General features: G+C 47.9%; 1 protein-coding gene across 8 annotated transcripts in view; it reads left to right on the top strand.

The window, feature by feature from the left end:
• Positions 1–23,613, top strand: part of EP400 (E1A binding protein p400) — a 601,391-nt gene that overhangs the window by 290,900 nt on the left and 286,878 nt on the right. For all 8 annotated transcript variants that reach the window (XM_069215336.1, XM_069215331.1, XM_069215335.1 and 5 more), the window contains one exon: positions 14,590–14,888. In XM_069215336.1, coding sequence (XP_069071437.1) covers positions 14,590–14,888 — 299 coding nt within the window. The remainder of the gene's footprint in view (positions 1–14,589; positions 14,889–23,613) is intronic.

Genomic DNA, 23,613 nt, shown 5'->3' with positions numbered 1-23,613 from the left:
CCGCCTCATGGTGGTGCAACATCGGTTTGTGTGGGATACTGACTTTCACCATCCAAGCACTGCATTGTTTACAAGTCGACATGAAGAAGTAGTGAGGTTCTTGTGAGCGGTACTGGTTGTTTGATTGTTTTTCCGGGCTCACCCCGGTGGGTGGTCATACTGTGCATGTCATTGCTGCCAATTCTAATTTCTGTGCTGTTTTTGTGTTCTTTCCTACAAATGGGGTGTAGGAAGTTGGCTCTGTATGTGCTATTTCAAAGTAAGGAATAGCATGCACAGAGTCCAAGGGTTCCCCTTAGAGGTAAAATAGTGGTAAAAAGAGATAATACTAATGCTCTATTTTGTGGTAGTGTGGTCGAGCAGTAGGCTTATCCAAGGAGTAGTGTTAAGCATTTGTTGTACATACACATAGACAATAAATGAGGTACACACACTCAGAGAAAAATCCAGCCAATAGGTTTTGTTATAGAAAAATATGTTTTCTTAGTTTATTTTAAGAACCACAGGTTCAAATTTAACATGTAATATCTTGTTTGAAAGGTATTGCAGGTAAGTACATTAGGAACTTTGAATCATTTCAATTGCATGTATACTTTTCAAGTTATTCACAAATAGCTATTTTAAAAGTGGACACTTAGTGCAATTTTCACAGTTCCTGGGGGAGGTAAGTTTTTGTTAGTTTTACCAGGTAAGTAAGACACTTACAGGGTTCAGTTCTTGGTCCAAGGTAGCCCACCGTTGGGGGTTCAGAGCAACCCCAAAGTTACCACACCAGCAGCTCAGGGCCGGTCAGGTGCAGAGTTCAAAGTGGTGCCCAAAACGCATAGGCTTCAATGGAGAGAAGGGGGTGCCCCGGTTCCAGTCTGCCAGCAGGTAAGTACCCGCGTCTTCGGAGGGCAGACCAGGGGGGTTTTGTAGGGCACCGGGGGGGACACAAGCCCACACAGAAATTTCACCCTCAGCGGCGCGGGGGCGGCCGGGTGCAGTGTTAGAACAAGCGTCGGGTTCGCAATGGAAGTCAATGAGAGATCAAGGGATCTCTTCAGCGCTGCAGGCAGGCAAGGGGGGGCTTCCTCGGGGAAACCTCCACTTGGGCAAGGGAGAGGGACTCCTGGGGGTCACTTCTGCAGTGAAAGTCTGGTCCTTCAGGTCCTGGGGGCTGCGGGTGCAGGGTCTTTTCCAGGCGTCGGGACTTAGGTTTCAGAGAGTCGCGGTCAGGGGAAGCCTCGGGATTCCCTCTGCAGGCGGCGCTGTGGGGGCTCAGGGGGGACAGGTTTTGGTACTCACAGTCGTAGAGTAGTCCAGGGGTCCTCCCTGAGGTGTTGGTTCTCCACCAGCCGAGTCGGGGTCGCCGGGTGCAGTGTTGCAAGTCTCACGCTTCTTGCGGGGAGATTGCAGGGTTCTTTAAAGCTGCTTGTAGGAAGTTGGCTCTGTATGTGCTATTTCAAAGTAAGGAATAGCATGCACAGAGTCCAAGGGTTCCCCTTAGAGGTAAAATAGTGGTAAAAATAGATAATACTAATGCTCTATTTTGTGGTAGTGTGGTCGAGCAGTAGGCTTATCCAAGGAGTAGTGTTAAGCATTTGTTGTACATACACATAGACAATAAATGAGGTACACACACTCAGAGACAAATCCAGCCAATAGGTTTTTGTATAGAAAAATATCTTTTCTTAGTTTATTTTAAGAACCACAGGTTCAAATTCTACATGTAATATCTCATTCGAAAGGTATTGCAGGTAAGTACTTTAGGAACTTCAAATCATCAAAATTGCATGTATACTTTTCAAGTTATTCACAAATAGCTGTTTTAAAAGTGGACACTTAGTGCAATTTTCACAGTTCCTAGGGGAGGTAAGTATTTGTTAGGTTAACCAGGTAAGTAAGACACTTACAGGGCTTAGTTCTTGGTCCAAGGTAGCCCACCGTTGGGGGTTCAGAGCAACCCCAAAGTCACCACACCAGCAGCTCAGGGCCGGTCAGGTGCAGAGTTCAAAGTGGTGCCCAAAACACATAGGCTAGAATGGAGAGAAGGGGGTGCCCCGGTTCCGGTCTGCTTGCAGGTAAGTACCCGCGTCTTCGGAGGGCAGACCAGGGGGGTTTTGTAGGGCACCGGGGGGGACACAAGCCCACACAGAAATTTCACCCTCAGCAGCGCGGGGGCGGCCGGGTGCAGTGTAGAAACAAGCGTCGGGTTTGTAATGGAAGTCAATGGGAGATCTAGGGATCTCTTCAGCGCTGCAGGCAGGCAAGGGGGGGGGTTCCTCGGGGAAACCTCCACTTGGTCAAGGGAGAGGGACTCCTGGGGGTCACTCCTCCAGTGAAAGTCCGGTCCTTCAGGTCCTGGGGGCTGCGGGTGCAGGGTCTCTCCCAGGTGTCGGGACTTAGGATTCAAAGAGTCGCGGTCAGGGGAAGCCTCGGGATTCCCTCTGCAGGCGGCGCTGTGGGGGCTCAGGGGGGACAGGTTTTTGTACTCACCGTCTTAGAGTAGCCCTGGGGTCCCTCCTGAGGTGTTGGATCGCCACCAGCCGAGTCGGGGTCGCCGGGTGCAGTGTTGCAAGTCTCACGCTTCTTGCGGGGAGCTTGCAGGGTTCTTTAAAGCTGCTGGAAACAAAGTTGCAGCTTTTCTTGGAGCAGGTCCGCTGTCCTCGGGAGTTTCTTGTCTTTTCGAAGCAGGGGCAGTCCTCAGAGGATGTCGAGGTCGCTGGTCCCTTGGGAAGGCGTCGCTGGAGCAGGATCTTTGGAAGGCAGGAGACAGGCCGGTGAGTTTCTGGAGCCAAGGCAGTTGTTGTCTTCTGGTCTTCCTCTGCAGGGGTTTTCAGCTAGGCAGTCCTTCTTCTTGTAGTTGCAGGAATCTAATTTTCTAGGGTTCAGGGTAGCCCTTAAATACTAAATTTAAGGGCGTGTTTAGGTCTGGGGGGTTAGTAGCCAATGGCTACTAGCCCTGAGGGTGGGTACACCCTCTTTGTGCCTCCTCCCAAGGGGAGGGGGTCACAATCCTAACCCTATTGGGGGAATCCTCCATCTGCAAGATGGAGGATTTCTAAAAGTTAGAGTCACTTCAGCTCAGGACACCTTAGGGGCTGTCCTGACTGGCCAGTGACTCCTCCTTGTTTTTCTCATTATTTTCTCCGGCCTTGCCGCCAAAAGTGGGGCCTGGCTGGAGGGGGCGGGCAACTCCACTAGCTGGAGTGTCCTGCTGGGTTGGCACAAAGGAGGTGAGCCTTTGAGGCTCACCGCCAGGTGTGACAATTCCTGCCTGGGGGAGGTGTTAGCATCTCCACCCAGTGCAGGCTTTGTTACTGGCCTCAGAGTGACAAAGGCACTCTCCCCATGGGGCCAGCAACATGTCTCGGTTTGTGGCAGGCTGCTAAAACTAGTCAGCCTACACAGATAGTCGGTTAAGTTTCAGGGGGCACCTCTAAGGTGCCCTCTGGGGTGCATTTTATAATAAAATGTACACTGGCATCAGTGTGCATTTATTGTGCTGAGAAGTTTGATACCAAACTTCCCAGTTTTCAGTGTAGCCATTATGGTGCTGTGGAGTTCGTGTTTGACAAACTCCCAGACCATATACTCTTATGGCTATCCTGCACTTACAATGTCTAAGGTTTTGGTTAGACACTGTAGGGGTACCATGCTCATGCACTGGTACCCTCACCTATGGTATAGTGCACCCTGCCTTAGGGCTGTAAGGCCTGCTAGAGGGGTGTCTTACCTATACTGCATAGGCAGTGAGAGGCTGGCATGGCACCCTGAGGGGAGTGCCATGTCGACTTACTCGTTTGGTCCTCACTAGCACACACAAGCTGGCAGGCAGTGTGTCTGTGCTGAGTGAGAGGTCTCCAGGGTGGCATAAGACATGCTGCAGCCCTTAGAGACCTTCCTTGGCATCAGGGCCCTTGGTACTAGAAGTACCAGTTACAAGGGACTTATCTGGATGCCAGGGTCTGCCAATTGTGGATACAAAAGTACAGGTTAGGGAAAGAACACTGGTGCTGGGGCCTGGTTAGCAGGCCTCAGCACACTTTCAATTGTAAACATAGCATCAGCAAAGGCAAAAAGTCAGGGGGCAACCATGCCAAGGAGGCATTTCCTTACACAACCCCCCCCCAAACGAAAGAGGATGAGACTAACCTTTCCCAAGAGAGTCTTCATTTTCTAAGTGGAAGAACCTGGAAAGGCCATCTGCATTGGCATGGGCAGTCCCAGGTCTGTGTTCCACTATAAAGTCCATTCCCTGTAGGGAGATGGACCACCTCAACAGTTTAGGATTTTCACCTTTCATTTGCATCAGCCATTTGAGAGGTCTGTGGTCAGTTTGAACTAGGAAGTGAGTCCCAAAGAGGTATGGTCTCAGCTTCTTCAGGGACCAAACCACAGCAAAGGCCTCCCTCTCAATGGCACTCCAACGCTGCTCCCTGGGGAGTAACCTCCTGCTAATGAAAGCAACAGGCTGGTCAAGGCCATCATCATTTGTTTGGGACAAAACTGCCCCTATCCCATGTTCAGAGGCATCAGTCTGCACAATGAACTGCTTAGAATAATCTGGAGCTTTTAGAACTGGTGCTGAGCACATTGCTTGTTTCAGGGTGTCAAAGGCCTGTTGGCATTCCACAGTCCAGTTCACTTTCTTGGGCATTTTCTTGGAGGTGAGTTCAGTGAGGGCTGTCACAATGGATCCATATCCCTTCACAAACCTCCTGTAATACCCAGTCAAGCCAAGGAATGCCCTGACTTGAGTCTGGGTTTTTGGAGCTACCCAGTCCAGAATAGTCTGGATCTTGGGTTGGAGTGGCTGAACTTGGCCTCCACCTACAAGGTGGCCCAAGTAAACCACAGTTCCCTGCCCTATCTGGCATTTGGATGCCTTGATAGAGAGGCCTGCAGATTGCAGAGCCTTCAAAACCTTCTTCAGGTGGACCAGGTGATCCTGCCAGGTGGAGCTAAAGACAGCAATATCATCAAGATAAGCTGTGCTAAAGGACTCCAAGCCAGCAAGGACTTGATTCACCAACCTTTGGAAGGTGGCAGGGGCATTCTTTAAACCAAAGGGCATAACAGTAAACTGATAATGCCCATCAGGTGTGGAGAATGCTGTTTTCTCTTTTGCTCCAGGTGCCATTTTTATTTGCCAGTACCCTGCTGTCAAGTCAAAGGTACTTAAGAATTTGGCAGCACCTAATTTGTCTATGAGCTCATCAGCTCTTGGAATTGGATGAGCATCTGTCTTGGTGACAGAATTGAGCCCTCTGTAGTCCACACAAAACCTCATCTCTTTCTTTCCATCTTTGGTGTGAGGTTTGGGGACTAAGACCACTGGGCTAGCCCAGGGGCTGTCAGAGCGCTCAATTACTCCCAATTCCAGCATCTTGTGGACTTCCACCTTGATGCTTTCCTTAACATGGTCAGATTGTCTAAAGATTTTGTTCTTGACAGGCATGCTGTCTCCTGTGTCCACATCATGGGTACACAGGTGTGTCTGACCAGGGGTTAAGGAGAAGAGTTCAGGAAACTGTTGTAGGACTCTCCTACAATCAGCTTGCTGTTGGCCAGAGAGGGTGTCTGAGTAGATCACTCCATCTACTGTGCCATCTTTTGGGTCTGATGACAGAAGATCAGGGAGAGGTTCACTCTCTGCCTCCTGATCCTCATCTGTTACCATCAACAGATTGACATCAGCCCTGTCGTGGAAGAGCTTAAGGCGGTTTACATGGATCACCCTCTTGGGGCTCCTGCTTGTGCCCAGGTCCACCAGGTAGGTGACCTGACTCTTCCTTTCTAGTACTGGGTAAGGGCCACTCCATTTGTCCTGGAGTGCCCTGGGAGCCACAGGCTCCAGAACCCAGACTTTCTGCCCTGGTTGGAACTCAACCAGTGCAGCCTTTTGGTCATACTAAAACTTCTGGAGCTGTTGGCTGGCCTCAAGGTTTTTGGTTGCCTTTTCCATGTACTCTGTCATTCTAGAGCGAAGGCCAAGTACATAGTCCACTATGTCCTGTTTAGGCGCATGGAGAGGTCTCTCCCAGCCTTCTTTAACAAGGGCAAGTGGTCCCCTTACAGGATGACCAAACAGAAGTTCAAAGGGTGAGAATCCTACTCCCTTCTGTGGCACCTCTCTGTAAGCGAAAAGCAGACATGGCAAGAGGACATCCCATCTCCTTTTGAGTTTTTCTGGGAGCCCCATGATCATGCCTTTTAATGTCTTGTTGAATCTCTCAACCAAGCCATTAGTTTGTGGATGGTATGGTGTAGTGAATTTATAAGTCACTCCACACTCATTCCACATGTGCTTTAGGTATGCTGACATGAAGTTGGTACCTCTGTCAGACACCACCTCCTTAGGGAAACCCACTCTGGTAAAGATACCAATGAGGGCCTTGGCTACTGCAGGGGCAGTAGTCGACCTAAGGGGAATAGCTTCAGGATACCTGGTAGCATGATCCACTACTACCAGGATATACATATTTCCTGAGGCTGTGGGAGGTTCTAGTGGACCAACTATGTCCACACCCACTCTTTCAAAGGGAACCCCCACCACTGGAAGTGGAATGAGGGGGGCCTTTGGATGCCCACCTGTCTTACCACTGGCTTGACAGGTGGGGCAGGAGAGGCAAAACTCCTTAACCATGTTGGACATATTGGGCCAGTAGAAGTGGTTGACTAACCTCTCCCACGTCTTGGTTTGTCCCAAATGTCCAGCAAGGGGAATGTCATGGGCCAATGTTAGGATGAACTTCCTGAACAGCTGAGGCACTACCACTCTCCTAGTGGCACCAGGTTTGGGGTCTCTGGCCTCAGTGTACAGGAGTCCATCTTCCCAATAGACCCTATGTGTTCCACTTTTCTTGCCTTTGGACTCTTCAGCAGCTTGCTGCCTAAGGCCTTCAAGAGAGGGACAGGTTTCTTGTCCCTTACACAGCTCCTCCCTTGAGGGTCCCCCTGGGCCTAAGAGCTCAACCTGGTAAGGTTCAAGCTCCAAAGGCTCAGTTCCCTCAGAGGGCAGAACTTCTTCCTGAGAAGAGAGGTTCCCTTTCTTTTGCTGTGTTGCAGTTGGTTTCCCAACTGACTTTCCTGTTCTCTTGGTAGGCTGGGCCATTCTTCCAGACTCCAGCTCTACTTGTTCACCCTGTGCCTTGCATTGTGCTCTTGTCTTCACACACACCAGTTCAGGGATACCCAGCATTGCTGCATGGGTTTTTAGTTCTACCTCAGCCCATGCTGAGGACTCCAGGTCATTTCCAAGCAGACAGTCCACTGGGATATTTGAGGAGACCACCACCTGTTTCAGGCCATTGACCCCTCCCCATTCTAAAGTAACCATTGCCATGGGATGTACTTTTTTCTGATTGTCAGCGTTGGTGACTGTGTAAGTTTTTCCAGTCAGGTATTGGCCAGGGGAAACCAGTTTCTCTGTCACCATGGTGACACTGGCACCTGTATCCCTCAGGCCCTCTATTCTAGTCCCATTAATTAAGAGTTGCTGTCTGTATTTTTGCATGTTAGGCGGCCAGACAGCTAGTGTGGCTAAATCCACCCCACCCTCAGAAACTAGAGTAGCTTCAGTGTGGACCCTGATTTGCTCTGGGCACACTGTTGATCCCACTTGGAGACTAGCCATACCAGTGTTACCTGGATGGGAGTTTGGAGTGGAACCTTTCTTGGGACAGGCCTTGTCTCCAGTTTGGTGTCCATGCTGTTTACAGCTATGACACCAGGCCTTTTTGGGATCAAAGTTTTTACCCTTGTACCCATTGTTTTGTGAAGAGGCTCTGGGCCCACCCTCCTGTGCAGGTTTTTGGGGGCCTGTAGAAGACTCTTTACTATTTTTAGTTTTGGTTGTCTCATCACCCTTCCCCTGGGGAGTCTTTGTGACCCCTTTCTTTTGGTCACCCCCTGTTGAAGTCTTGGACACCCTTGTCTTGACCCAATGGTCCGCCTTCTTTCCCAATTCTTGGGGAGAAATTGGTCCTAGGTCTACCAGATGCTGATGCAGTTTATCATTGAAACAATTACTTAACAGGTGTTCTTTCACAAATAAATTGTACAGCCCATCATAATTACTTACACCACTGCCTTGAATCCAACCATCTAGTGTTTTCACTGAGTAGTCAACAAAGTCAACCCAGGTCTGGCTCGAGGATTTTTGAGCCCCCCTGAACCTAATCCTGTACTCCTCAGTGGAGAATCCAAAGCCCTCAGTCAGGGTACCCTTCATGAGGTCATAAGATTCTGCATCTTTTCCAGAGAGTGTGAGGAGTCTATCCCTACACTTTCCAGTGAACATTTCCCAAAGGAGAGCACCCCAGTGAGATCTGTTCACTTTTCGGGTTACACAAGCCCTCTCAAAAGCTGTGAACCACTTGGTGATGTCATCACCATCTTCATATTTTGTCACAATCCCTTTGGGGATTTTTAACATGTCAGGAGAATCTCTGACCCTATTTATATTGCTGCCACCATTGATGGGTCCTAGGCCCATCTCTTGTCTTTCCCTTTCTATGGCTAGGAGCTGTCTCTCTAAAGCCAATCTTTTGGCCATCCTGGCTAACAGGAGGTCATCTTCACTGAGGGCATCCTCAGTGATTTCAGAAATGTGGGACCCTCCTGTGAGGGACTCACTATTTCTGACTAACACAGTTGGAGACAGGACTTGATGTGTCCTGTTCTCCCTATTTAGGACTGGAGGAGGGACATTGGCCTCCAAGTCACTAATTTCTTCCTCTGTGAGGTCATCATCAGAGGGGTTGGCTTTTTCAAACTCTGCCAACAGCTCCTGGAGCTGAATTTTGGTAGGTCTGGAGCCAATGGTTATTTTTTTGATATTACAGAGAGACCTTAGCTCCCTCATCTTAAGATGGAGGTAAGGTGTGGTGTCGAGTTCCACCACCTGCATCTCTGTATCAGACATTATTCTGCTAAGAGTTGGAATACTTTTTAAAGAATCTAAAACTGTTTCTAGAATCTAATTTCAAACTTTTAACAAACTTTTAAACTCTAAAAGACAATGCTAAACAGGGACTTAACACACAAGGCCCTAGCAGGACTTTTAAGAATTTAGAAAAATTTCAAATTGCAAAAATGAATTTCTAATGACAATTTTGGAATTTGTCGTGTGATCAGGTATTGGCTGAGTAGTCCAGCAAATGCAAAGTCTTGTACCCCACCGCTGATCCACCAATGTAGGAAGTTGGCTCTGTATGTGCTATTTCAAAGTAAGGAATAGCATGCACAGAGTCCAAGGGTTCCCCTTAGAGGTAAAATAGTGGTAAAAATAGATAATACTAATGCTCTATTTTGTGGTAGTGTGGTCGAGCAGTAGGCTTATCCAAGGAGTAGTGTTAAGCATTTGTTGTACATACACATAGACAATAAATGAGGTACACACACTCAGAGACAAATCCAGCCAATAGGTTTTTGTATAGAAAAATATATTTTCTTAGTTTATTTTAAGAACCACAGGTTCAAATTCTACATGTAATATCTCATTCGAAAGGTATTGCAGGTAAGTACTTTAGGAACTTCAAATCATCAAAATTGCATGTATACTTTTCAAGTTATTCACAAATAGCTGTTTTAAAAGTGGACACTTAGTGCAATTTTCACAGTTCCTAGGGGAGGTAAGTATTTGTTAGGTTAACCAGGTAAGTAAGACACTTACAGGGCTTAGTTCTTGGTCCAAGGTAGCCCACTGTTGGGGGTTCAGAGCAACCCCAAAGTCACCACACCAGCAGCTCAGGGCCGGTCAGGTGCAGAGTTCAAAGTGGTGCCCAAAACACATAGGCTAGAATGGAGAGAAGGGGGTGCCCCGGTTCCGGTCTGCTTGCAGGTAAGTACCCGCGTCTTCGGAGGGCAGACCAGGGGGGTTTTGTAGGGCACCGGGGGGGACACAAGCCCACACAGAAATTTCACCCTCAGCAGCGCGGGGGCGGCCGGGTGCAGTGTAGAAACAAGCGTCGGGTTTGTAATGGAAGTCAATGGGAGATCTAGGGATCTCTTCAGCGCTGCAGGCAGGCAAGGGGGGGGTTCCTCGGGGAAACCTCCACTTGGTCAAGGGAGAGGGACTCCTGGGGGTCACTCCTCCAGTGAAAGTCCGGTCCTTCAGGTCCTGGGGGCTGCGGGTGCAGGGTCTCTCCCAGGTGTCGGGACTTAGGATTCAAAGAGTCGCGGTCAGGGGAAGCTTCGGGATTCCCTCTGCAGGCGGCGCTGTGGGGGCTCAGGGGGGACAGGTTTTTGTACTCACAGTCTTAGAGTAGCCCTGGGGTCCCTCCTGAGGTGTTGGATCGCCACCAGCCGAGTCGGGGTCGCCGGGTGCAGTGTTGCAAGTCTCACGCTTCTTGCGGGGAGCTTGCAGGGTTCTTTAAAGCTGCTGGAAACAAAGTTGCAGCTTTTCTTGGAGCAGGTCCGCTGTCCTCGGGAGTTTCTTGTCTTTTCGAAGCAGGGGCAGTCCTCAGAGGATGTCGAGGTCGCTGGTCCCTTGGGAAGGCGTCGCTGGAGCAGGATCTTTGGAAGGCAGGAGACAGGCCGGTGAGTTTCTGGAGCCAAGGCAGTTGTTGTCTTCTGGTCTTCCTCTGCAGGGGTTTTCAGCTAGGCAGTCCTTCTTCTTGTAGTTGCAGGAATCTAATTTTCTAGGGTTCAGGGTAGCCCTTAAATACTAAATTTAAGGGCGTGTTTAGGTCTGGGGGGTTAGTAGCCAATGGCTACTAGCCCTGAGGGTGGGTACACCCTCTTTGTGCCTCCTCCCAAGGGGAGGGGGTCACAATCCTAACCCTATTGGGGGAATCCTCCATCTGCAAGATGGAGGATTTCTAAAAGTTAGAGTCACTTCAGCTCAGGACACCTTAGGGGCTGTCCTGACTGGCCAGTGACTCCTCCTTGTTTTTCTCATTATTTTCTCCGGCCTTGCCGCCAAAAGTGGGGCCTGGCCGGAGGGGGCGGGCAACTCCACTAGCTGGAGTGTCCTGCTGGGTTGGCACAAAGGAGGTGAGCCTTTGAGGCTCACCGCCAGGTGTGACAATTCCTGCCTGGGGGAGGTGTTAGCATCTCCACCCAGTGCAGGCTTTGTTACTGGCCTCAGAGTGACAAAGGCACTCTCCCCATGGGGCCAGCAACATGTCTCGGTTTGTGGCAGGCTGCTAAAACTAGTCAGCCTACACAGATAGTCGGTTAAGTTTCAGGGGGCACCTCTAAGGTGCCCTCTGGGGTGCATTTTATAATAAAATGTACACTGGCATCAGTGTGCATTTATTGTGCTGAGAAGTTTGATACCAAACTTCCCAGTTTTCAGTGTAGCCATTATGGTGCTGTGGAGTTCGTGTTTGACAAACTCCCAGACCATATACTCTTATGGCTATCCTGCACTTACAATGTCTAAGGGTTTGGTTAGACACTGTAGGGGTACCATGCTCATGCACTGGTACCCTCACCTATGGTATAGTGCACCCTGCCTTAGGGCTGTAAGGCCTGCTAGAGGGGTGTCTTACCTATACTGCATAGGCAGTGAGAGGCTGGCATGGCACCCTGAGGGGAGTGCCATGTCGACTTACTCGTTTGGTCCTCACTAGCACACACAAGCTGGCAGGCAGTGTGTCTGTGCTGAGTGAGAGGTCTCCAGGGTGGCATAAGACATGCTGCAGCCCTTAGAGACCTTCCTTGGCATCAGGGCCCTTGGTACTAGAAGTACCAGTTACAAGGGACTTATCTGGATGCCAGGGTCTGCCAATTGTGGATACAAAAGTACAGGTTAGGGAAAGAACACTGGTGCTGGGGCCTGGTTAGCAGGCCTCAGCACACTTTCAATTGTAAACATAGCATCAGCAAAGGCAAAAAGTCAGGGGGCAACCATGCCAAGGAGGCATTTCCTTACACTGCTCCTTTGGATAAAGTTGCAGTCTTTTTGGAGCAGGTCCGCTGTCCTCTGGAGTTTCTTGTCGTCGTCGAAGCAGGGCAGTCCTCAGAGGATTCAGAGGTCGCTGGTCCCTTTGGAAGGCGTCGCTGGAGCAGAGTTCTTTGGAAGGCAGGAGACAGGCCGGTGAGTTTCTGGAGCCAAGGCAGTTGTTGTCTTCTGGTCTTCCTCTGCAGGGGTTTTCAGCTAGGCAGTCCTTCTTCTTGTTGTTGCAGGAATCTATTTTCCTAGGTTCAGGGAAGCCCTTAAATACTAAATTTAAGGGCGTGTTTAGGTCTGGGGGGGTTAGTAGCCAATGGCTACTAGCCCTGAGGGTGGGTACACCCTCTTTGTGCCTCCTCCCAAGGGGAGGGGGTCACATCCCTAATCCTATTGGGGGAATCCTCCATCTGCAAGATGGAGGATTTCTAAAAGTCAGTCACCTCAGCTCAGGACACCTTAGGGGCTGTCCTGACTGGCCAGTGACTCCTCCTTGTTTTTCTCATTATCTCTCCTGGACTTGCCGCCAAAAGTGGGGGCTGGGTCCAGGGGGCGGGCATCTCCACTAGCTGGAGTGCCCTGGGGCATTGTAACACGAAGCTTGAGCCTTTGAAGCTCACTGCTAGGTGTTACAGTTCCTGCAGGGGGGAGGTGTGAAGCACCTCCACCCAGAGCAGGCTTTGTTTCTGTCCTCAGAGAGCACAAAGGCTCTCACCGCATGAGGTCAGAAACTCGTCTCAGCAGCAGGCTGGCACAGACCAGTCAGTCCTGCACTGAACAATTGGGTAAAATACAGGGTGCATCTCTAAGATGCACTCTGTGTGCATTTTTTAATAAATCCAACACTGGCATCAGTGTGGGTTTATTATTCTGAGAAGTTTGATACCAAACTTCCCAGTATTCAGTGTAGCCATTATGGAGCTGTGGAGTTCGTTTTTGACAGACTCCCAGCCCATATACTCTTATGGCTACCCTGCACTTACAATGTCTAAGGTTGTGCTTAGACACTGTAGGGGCATAGTGCTCATGCACATATGCCCTCACCTGTGGTATAGTGCACCCTACCTTAGGGCTGTAAGGCCTGCTAGAGGGGTGACTTACCTATGCCACAGGCAGTGTGAGGTTGGCATGGCACCCTGAGGGGAGTGCCATGTCGACTTAGTCATTTTCTCCCCCCCAGCACACACAAGCTGGCAAGCAGTGTGTCTGTGCTGAGTGAGGGGTCCCTAGGGTGGCATAAGACATGCTGCAGCCCTTAGAGACCTTCCCTGGCATCAGGGCCCTTGGTACCAGGGGTACCAGTTACAAGGGACTTACCTGGGTGCCAGGGTTGTGCCAATTGTGGAGACAATGGTACATTTTAGGTGAAAGAACACTGGTGCTGGGGCCTGGTTAGCAGGGTCCCAGCACACTTCTCAGTCAAGTCAGCATCAGTATCAGGCAAAAAGTGGGGGGTAATTGCAACAGGGAGCCATTTCTTTACATGGGGGTTTCCTCCTGTAAAAACGCAGTCATCAAATTAGGTTCAAGGAGGTAGGGAAATAGTATTAGACACAGCAGAAACATGTCAGACCTCAAATAATGTGAGTGTCATGAGATATGAGGAGGATAAAGTAGTTGGGAATTCATCTAGAGGGGGGAATGTTGATATGCATAAAAAAGTAAGTGTACGCCATTATATGTACCAGCATAACAACAAACTCACTTTGCTATTGTCGATTCCACCTAACATGACCTCCCCGTCAACCCTGAGCCAGAAGTACATGGTCAGACAGGCCCTGTGACCCAGGCCTGAACAAATGATGGACAGATCACAGATGAGGTGACACGTAGCCCGTAAACAAATGCGCAAAACAGGAAAGACCCAGATCTAGGAAATTGCCCCCAAGAAAACACATTTGGCTGGAGGGGTACACGTTCCTAAAGCACCATAAAGTTAGGTGCCCCATGAGGTTAGGAACACACAGCCAATCGGAATACAGCACACACACTACATGCAGTGATCATGCGCTCCCCATGCCGGACATCTGGACATGTTACCGTCTGGCCCACACTATGTTCACACAAGGTCGAGAACCACCTGCACACTATATCAAATGGAGTTATGGCCTTGTGACTAGGCCCAGATTCCTTTTTTAAAAGAATATACTCAATTGTTTTATTGCACCTTAAGGCAGTCTATAAAAAGACGCTCAAAATTCTGTAACTTTGAGAGGGGGTCATCAGGACCCGACTTTGTACTCCGCTTTCCCAGCTGTTGCATTTAATTAAACAGACTGTTCCTGCTTTGCCAGATGCCGCTTGTCTCTTTTATTCAAGCAACATCTCTGTGCGTGAATCTTGCAGTGCTACTATATGCCATGTACCTGATTTGTTTGTAAGTGAACTTTGCACTTCTGCAGTCTGCTTGCATATGACTGAGTGTGCTGGCACTGTCTGTCATGCAGCTGACATGGTTGTGAGTGACTGCTTTTGTTTTTGTACATGGACTGTTAATATTGCATTGCTCCTGCCTATCCGGTTCTTAATATTGTGTGTGTGTGTGTGTGTGGGAAGAGTGCACTGCTTCTGCTGCATTATTTGCAGGGGTGTGTTGATCTCACTTCAACTCTCCATCATGCCTTCCTTCCACTCCCATCTCACAAGAATGCACAGAAAAGAATGTGAAAGTAATGCCCAATTTAACAATTTTTGTCTAATGTTAGGAGTCACTGGAGGAAAAGAAGCGCCTTTTGAAAGAGCGCCTTGACCGACTCTTCTTTGGCAATGAACGTCGCTGCAGCCATTCTCCAGTGTACGGGTCCGACGTTTTGCGCCTGTTCTCTTTGCCTCATGACAGAGGGGCATCGCAGCACTGCCTCATTGATGGCAGGCACTGGAGGTGGTCTGGCTACAAGAACTGTTGCCGTGCCTCGTGTCCTGCTGACGGACCAAAGGACCCTCTGCAATATTTGATCCTATCCCCTGACCAACAGCAGGAAGCACTGAAGCCACTAGTGAAAAGGTATGGCTAGCCTCTTCTGGCATTTGTTCTCTTTCACAGAGGCTGGACTCGTCTGAGTGTGAGCACATGTGTAGACGGACATTTAGTCAGACTTTTAGAAACGGGGTAAGATTACACATAGCAGGGGACAAAATTAGTGTGTGGTTTCCCATCACAGCAGATTTCTTTAGCTTGTAAATCACTCGTTATCATGCATAAGCGTAGTGTTCCAGTCCAAGTTGTGCTGTTCTTGGGTGCTGCAGCTGCTGCTAACTGGTGAAATTAAAATACATGAATGCATGCTAAAAGATTATTAGTGCTTTACATTTTCCCAGGTTGGTCCAAGAGAAAAGCTGCGTGTTGGCCTTGTTTGTTTATTGACCAAATGTATGTTTGAGCAGGTTTGATTGATCTGAGATGTGACTGCTTTGTGGTTAGAATCTTATCAAGTAAGTGACAAGACCGCATGGGCAGCACAGCTTAGGATTCTGGTTGGCCATAAAGGTTGGTAAGGTAGGTAGATGGTTGGCCATGCAGAGCCTTGTGCTCAGTGAATTTTTCTGTCCACAGTGAACAGATCTTTGTCACAAATCCAAAGTGTGATAATCTATTTTGAAGTTTGTTGCAAAGTGACCACTTTTCGTGTGGTCACTGTCATGTTTTAATTGCTTTGAGACTCATTTGCTGGTAATATTGAGCTCTTAAGATTGGGACTCTGTTATCCTGTACACTTTCCATGCGATCTGACCTCTAAAACATGTCAAAAGTGCCTTAAACCCTGATTGGAACAGTTAACATTACTGTGAGGCCATAGCATATGGCGTAGAAATACAACCATGGCATGGAAAGTTAAATGCTACTTGTGGATTGGTACGCATTGTGCCATTCACTACAAAGGCAATGAAAACATGGCTTCAAGCCTACTCTGTGTAGCTTGAACCCTGCCCCCAGAGCTTTAGCCCCACCACCCCTCTGTGGTTCAAAATATTAAATGTCACCCCGAAGATTACCTTGCTGCCCACAATATAGGGGCGTAGGAAGCTGGCTCTTTATATGGTATATCCGGATGAGATATACCATGTAAAGAGTCCAGGGGTTCCCTTACTAGTGGACAGGGCTTACTCTAGCAATCCCAAGGTGCTCTTTGAGGGGGCAGTGTGGTAGAGCAGCCTTAGGCGTATCGGGGAGGAGTGTGAGACATCTGTAAATGCACACAGTCAAAAAATGAGACACCAGACTCAATAAGTAGATTTACACCAATTTACAAAAATAACAAGTAACTTTGTTTGATGGCATGTGTAGCTGTAGATACACATGCTTTGTATCTACTGCTAGTGTTGGGCTCGAAGTGTTACAAGTTGTTTTTCTTCAAAGAAGGTTTTCGAGTCATAGGATTGAGTGACTCCTCCTCTTGGTAACACTGCGCATGGGCATTGAGTCCTCTGTTAGATTGTTTTCTTTCCGCCATCGGGTTAGGACGGGTTTCCTCTCGCTCCAGTAGATCTTGGTTCGGTACTATACAAACTTCTCTCTTCTTTTCTATAAACGTCAGTATAGTTTCAATTTCGTTTTTTGATCCTTAAAGTCAATCCGATTGTAATCGTCGCGTCGATTACAGACCCTTAGGGGTGACCTCGCCCTTTTTGGGCCTACTTCGACATGTAGTCGAACAATGTTAGGCTGATGGAACAGACTCCGTTTCACTTTTGCCCTCTGTGTCACGCCAAATTTCCATACACCGATCAACACTTGGTGTGCAATCTCGGTCTCCCTCCGGATCACAGAGAAGAAAACTGTGATGCGTGCCGGTCGTTTCGGTACAAAAAGACTCATAGGGATCGAAGAGCACGACGAATGGAGATGGTGTCCATGTCGTCAGAACACACACCCAACATCTTCGGGGACGAACATGCACAAGAAGAATTAGCACAGTGTGCAACCGTCTCCATCGCAGACTCCGTTTCAGATCCAGATTCTGATGTCGACAGCCAAGCCTTCCCACCGGCGCAGTATGTGAGTACATCAGCCCTGTCCCATCACCCAAAGACAATTAAAAAGACTTCTGCATTGGTCTTCAGTCCTCCACTGCCAGCCAGCCATGGTCGGACCGGAAAATACATTCGGGTGACCACCCCTTGGGCTCGGCTCAGAAACAAAAGACCAAAGTGCATTCGTCACCGAGCAAACAGCTTCCCACATCTGTTTCAATACCGAGCTGAAAATCGGACTCTTCCACCTCAGAGCCAAAAAAAGTAACCGCGCTTTTGGAGCTGACATTTTCGGCCCAACTCAAGCATTCCGTATCCAGCTTTCGGAGCTGAAACCTGTTGGTAGTAAACATGCTCTAGCTACTGAGGACTCATCAGAAATACAGCCCATATTGGAGGTTATGGATGCTTGTAAGGAAATGCCTCCTTGGCATGGTTACCCCCTGACTTTTTGCCTTTGCTGATGCTATGTTTTGAATTGAAAGTGTGCTGAGGCCTGCTAACCAGGCCCCAGCACCAGTGTTCTTTCCCTAACCTGTACTTTTGTATCCACAATTGGCACACCCTGGCATCCAGATAAGTCCCTTGTAACTGGTACCTCTGGTACCAAGGGCCCTGATGCCAGGGAAGGTCTCTAAGGGCTGCAGCATGTCTTATGCCACCCTGGGGACCCCTCACTCAGCACAGACACACTGCTTACCAGCTTGTGTGTGCTGGTGAGAACAAAATGAGTAAGTCGACATGGCACTCCCCTCAGGGTGCCATGCCAGCCTCTCACTGCCTATGAAAGTATAGATAAGTCACCCCTCTAGCAGGCCTTACAGCCCTAAGGCAGGGTGCACTATACCATAGGTGAGGGCGCCAGTGCATAAGCACTGTGCCCCTACAGTGTCTAAGCCAAACCTTGGACATTGTAAGTGCAGGGTAGCCATAAGAGTATATGGTCTGGGAGTTTGTCAAACACGAACTCCACAACACCATAATGGCTACACTGAAAACTGGGAAGTTTGGTATCAAACTTCTCAGCACAATAAATGCACACTGATGCCAGTGTACATTTTATTGTGAAACACACCCCAGAGGGCACCTTAGAGGTGCCCCCTGAAACTGTATCCAACTATCTGTGTAGGCTGACTGGTTCCAGCAGCCTGCCACACTAGAGACATGTTGCTGGCCCCATGGGGAGAGAGTGCCTTTGTCACTCTGAGGCCAGTAACAAAGCCTGCACTGGGTGGAGATGCTAACACCTCCCCCAGGCAGGAGCTGTAACACCTGGCGGTGAGCCTCAAAGGCTCACCCCATTGTTCCAGCACCGCAGGACACTCCAGCTAGTGGAGTTGCCCGCCCCCTCCGGCCACGGCCCCCACTTTTGGCGGCAAGGCCGGAGGAAATAATGAGAATAACAAGGAGGAGTCACTGGCCAGTCAGGACAGCCCCTAAGGTGTCCTGAGCTGAAGTGACTCTAACTTTTAGAAATCCTCCATCTTGCAGATGGAGGATTCCCCCAATAGGATTAGGGATGTGCCCCCCTCCCCTTGGGAGGAGGCACAAAGAGGGTGTACTCACCCTCAGGGCTAGTAGCCATTGGCTACTAACCCCCCAGACCTAAACATGCCCTATTTAAGGACTCCCCTGAACCTAAGAATTTAGATTCCTGCAACTTACAAGACGAAGAGGACTGCTGAGCTGAAAACCCCTGCAGATGAAGAAAGAAGACGCCAACTGCTTTGGCCCCAGTCCTACCGGCCTGTCTCCTGCCTTCCAAAGAAACCTGCTCCAGCGACGCTTTCCCAAGGCCCAGCGACCTCTGAATCCTCAGAGGACTGCCCTGCTTCAAGAAAGACAAGAAACTCCTGAGGACAGCGGCACTGCTCCAAAAAGACTGCAACTTTGTTACAGAGGAGCAGATTTAAAGACCCCTGCAAATCCCCGCAAGAAGCGTGAAACTTGCAACACTGCACCCGGCGACCCCGACTCGACTGGTGGAGAACCAACACCTCAGGGAGGACCCTCCAGCGACTCCGAGACCGTGAGTAACCAAAGTTGTCCCCCCTGAGCCCCCACAGCGACGCCTGCAGAGGGAATCCCGAGGCTCCCCCTGACCGCGACCGCCTGACTCTAAAATCCCGACTGCTGGAAAAGACCCTGCACCCGCAGCCCCCAGCACCTGAAGGAACGGAACTTCAGTGCAGGAGTGACCCCCAGGAGGCCCTCTCCTTTGCCTAGGTGGTGGCTACCCTGAGGAGCCCCCCCCCCCCTTGCCTGCTTGCACCGCTGAAGAGACCCCTTGGTCTCCCATTGACTCCCATTGGAAACCCGACGCCAGTTTACACACTGCACCCGGCCGCCCCCGCGCTGCTGAGGGTGTACTTTTTGTGTGGACTTGTGTCCCCCCGGTGCCCTACAAAACCCACCTGGTCTGCCCTCCGAAGACGCGGGTACTTACCTGCTGGCAGACTGGAACCGGGGCACCCCCTTCTCTCCATTGAAGCCTATGTGTTTTGGGCACCTCTTTGACCTCTGCACCTGACCGGCCCTGAGCTGCTGGTGTGGTAACTTTGGGGTTGCTCTGAACCCCCAACGGTGGGCTACATGGGACCCAAACTGAACCCTGTAGGTGGGTTACTTACCTGCAAAAACTAACAATACTTTACCTCCCCCAGGAACTGTGAAAATTGCACTGTCCACTTTTAAAACAGCTATTTGTGTTTTATGTGAAAATATATATGCTACTGTAATTATTCAAAGTTCCTAAAGTACTTACCTGCAATACCTTTCAAATGAGATATTACATGTAGAATTTGAACCTGTGGTTCTTAAAATAAAATAAGAAAATATATTTTTCTATAACAAAACCTATTGGCTGGATTTGTCTCTGAGTGTGTGTTCCTCATTTATTGCCTGTGTGTATGTACAACAAATGCTTAACACTACTCCTTTGATAAGCCTACTGCTCGACCACACTACCACAAAATAGAGCATTAGTATTATCTCTTTTTGCCACTATCTTACCTCTAAGGGGAACCCTTGGACTCTGTGCATGCTATTCCTTACTTTGAAATAGCACATACAGAGCCAACTTCCTACAATGCTAAACAGCGAAAGATCCATATACATAAGGACAGGATGGATCATAGGCTCTCCTCCTCCAACAATTAAAAGAAAATTGACTTTTCACCAAACTTCAGAAGCTTGGCCTCCACCTACTAAACTATTTAAACAAAATGAGAAACAAAAGGCACCACAACAGCCTTCACCACCACATTCTCCATTATTTCCTGCTTCCCCACCAGCTGATACTCCACCACCACCACCTGCACAATTTTCTCCACAATCCCCTGTTTCACCACATAGGGATGATTCGTACAATCCTCAAGAGAATCTAGATCCATGGGACATATATGACACAGATCCCATTCTTCCCAATGATCCTGATTTATACCCTGCAAGGCCATCTCCCCCTGAAGACACCACTGCTTACAATCCGGTTATAGCCAGAGCAGCTGCGTATCATAATGTACAATTACATACAGATCGCATTGAGGATTAATTTTCATTTAACACCTGAACATCTACTCATAAAGAGTATCAGTGTCTCCCTGTGCTCACAGGCATGCTTAAACATGCAGAAGATATTTTTGAAGAATCAGTAAAATCCAGAATTATTACACCCCGGGTGGATACAAAATATAACCCTGCACTCTCTGATCCCGTTTTTATTAGAACACAACTACCACCTGGCTCTATAGTGGTGAGTCCTAAGGGAGCAGGTACTTATCTGCTAGCAGACTGGAACCAGAGCACACTAAAGAAGCTCAAAAAGGAATCGGAGACTTATACATTACACCTACTTGGGGAACTTTTCGTAGGCCACAGTTTAGGGGTGGTTTAAATCATCAACCACAGAACCATCCATCTCTCAACAAAACAAGGGCCACACTTCTACACCAGAGGTTCGTTTAGAGGCTCTGACAGGGGAAATAATTATAGAGGAAGAGGTAAATCAACAGCTCCAAGAGGTTCCTCCACCTCAACAAAACAGTGACTTCTTACACATCCTCACAGAGCATTCATTTACTGCGGGAGGAAGACTGGAAAATGTTTACCCACAATGGCACAACATTACTACAGATCAATGGGTTCTATCAATTATCCAACATTGCTATTGCCTAGAACTCATCTCTGCTCCACCAAACATTCCCCCTCGTTCTCACAAACTTACTCTGGAATATCTAAAAAGGAGGTACAATCACTACTACTCAAAGGTGCCATTGAGATGGTACCTATATCCCAACAGGGGATCCTGAGTATATTCACTATACTTCCTCATACCAAAGATAGATGGTACTCAGACCAATCTTAGCTCTCAGACCCCGCAATCAATACATTCTTTCAGAACACTTTCATATGGTCACCGTACAAGACATCATTCCCCTACTACAAAAACCGGATTACATGACAGCATTAGATCTAAAAGATGCTTATTTCCACATTCCCATACATCCAGCATATCGAAAATATCTGAGATTCGTTATAGCAGGAAAACACTACCAATTCAAAGTGCTACCATTCAGGGTAACACCACCACCAAGGTTATTCACCAAATGCCTAGCGATAGGTGCAGCCTTCCTCAGAAAGCAATACATACGCGTCTTCTCATATCTGGACGACAGGCTCATAAAAAACAGTACAATTCAAATCTGTCAACATACACAGTTGACAGTAGACATCCTACACAATCTAGGATTCACAATCAATTATCAGAAATCTCACCTACAGCCAGCACAGATACAACCATATCTTTGAGCAATTCTGAACACTCAATCAGGATAAGCATACCCAAACCCAGTGAGGATTCAAGCACTTGACAATCTCATATCTCAACTACAATACAACCAGACTTATACAGTAAAGTTGGTGATGAAACTATTGGGAATGATGGCTTCATGCATAGCAGTAGTACCCAATGCAAGGCTGCACATGAGACCATTACAACAGTGTCTTTCACAACAATGGTCTCAGGCACAGGGTCACATTCAGGATCTAGTGTTGTTGGACCACCAGACTTATCACTCTCTGCAATGGTGGAATCACACCAAAGGGCAGCCCTTTCAGGACCCTGTGCCTCAGACCATAGTAACAGATGCATCAATGAGAGGTTGGGGAGCTCATCTCAACAACCTCACTATACAAGAGGAATGGGACTCAATCCAACAAACTTATCACATAAACCACTTGGAATTACTAGCAGTATTCCTCGCACTCAAAGCTTTTCAGACACAAATCACACACAACACAGTGTTAATAAGGACAGACAGTATGTTATGCAGCTAAATGGAAGCATTTTGTCTACGGTTGTCTGTCCAAAAACATTAACCCACTTAAAGCTTTTGTACAGGATATTGTTTGCTATTTGCTACACCTACAAAAAATCTTGTATACTCCTCCAATAGAATCCACTTAACAGCAATATCTGCTTATCTCCAAAACAGATAACATACTTCCCTGTTTAGGATTCCTGTTATAAAGGCTTTTATGGAAGGTCTTAAAAGGATTATTCCACCTAGAGCTCCACCAGCTCCTGTCTGGAATCTTAACATTGTACTCACTAGACCTTTTAAACCCATGCATTCGCGCCCTCCTCCGTTTTTATCATGGAAGGTTGCCTTCTTAGTAGCAATCACTTCAAGAAGAGTTAGTGAAATTTAAGCATTCACTCTAGAAGAACCTTTCTTTCAAATTTACAAAAACAAAATCGTTCTTAGGACAAATCCAAAATTCCTACCAAAAGTGGTTTCACTGTTTCATATCAATAAGTCAGTGGAATTGCCAGTCTTCTTTCCACAGCCAGATTCAGTTGCTCAAAGAGCTCTTCACACCCTTGATGTTAAAAGAGATCTCATGTACTATATAGATAGAACTAACAATTTCAGAACAACTCAGCAACTCTTTGTGGCATTTCAACAACCGTAGAAAGGTAATTCTATTTCAAAATAGGGATTAGCCAGATGAATAGTAAAATCTATCCAAACTTGCTATTTTAAAGCTTAAAGACAGTTAACAGTAACTCCTAAAGCACATTCCACTAGGAAAAAAAGGACTTCAATGGCGTTCTTAGGAAATATACCAATGACAGATATATGTGGAGCAGCCACATGGTCCACACCACACACATTTACTTAACACTACTGTGTGGACGTGTTATCTCGCCAAGAAGCAAACATTGGGACAGGCAGTACTTAAAACGCTATTTCAAACTACTCCAACTCCTACAGGCTAGCCACCGCTTATTTTGGGACGGCACTGTTGTACAGTCTATGCAAAGCATGTGTATCTACAGCTACACATGCCATCGAATGGAAAATGTTACTTACCCAGTAGACATCTGTAGGAAGCTGGCTTTGTATATACTATATCAAAGTATGATATAGCGTGCACAGAGTCCAGGGGTTCCTAAGAGGCTTGACGGAGGCAATAATAGATAATGCTAATGCTCTATTTGTGGTAGTGTGGTCGATCAGTTAGGCTTATCAGAGGGTAGTGTTAAGCATTTGTTGTACACACACAAGCAATAAGTGAAAACACACACTCAATGACTTAACTCCAGGCTAATAGGTTTTTATATAGAAAGATATTCTTTTGTTAATTTATTTCTAGAACCACAAGATTCATTTAGCAGGTAAGTACATAAAATGAAAGGTACTTGCATAGTAATACTTAGGACTTTGAATCGCATCAATATTGTACACAGTTTTCTT

Source organism: Pleurodeles waltl, chromosome 11 (assembly GCF_031143425.1).
Source record: "Pleurodeles waltl isolate 20211129_DDA chromosome 11, aPleWal1.hap1.20221129, whole genome shotgun sequence".
Classification (NCBI taxonomy): Eukaryota; Metazoa; Chordata; class Amphibia; order Caudata; family Salamandridae; genus Pleurodeles; species Pleurodeles waltl.
The sequence above is the reverse complement of the archived record's forward strand: the minus strand, read 5'-3'. Positions and strand labels throughout refer to the sequence as shown.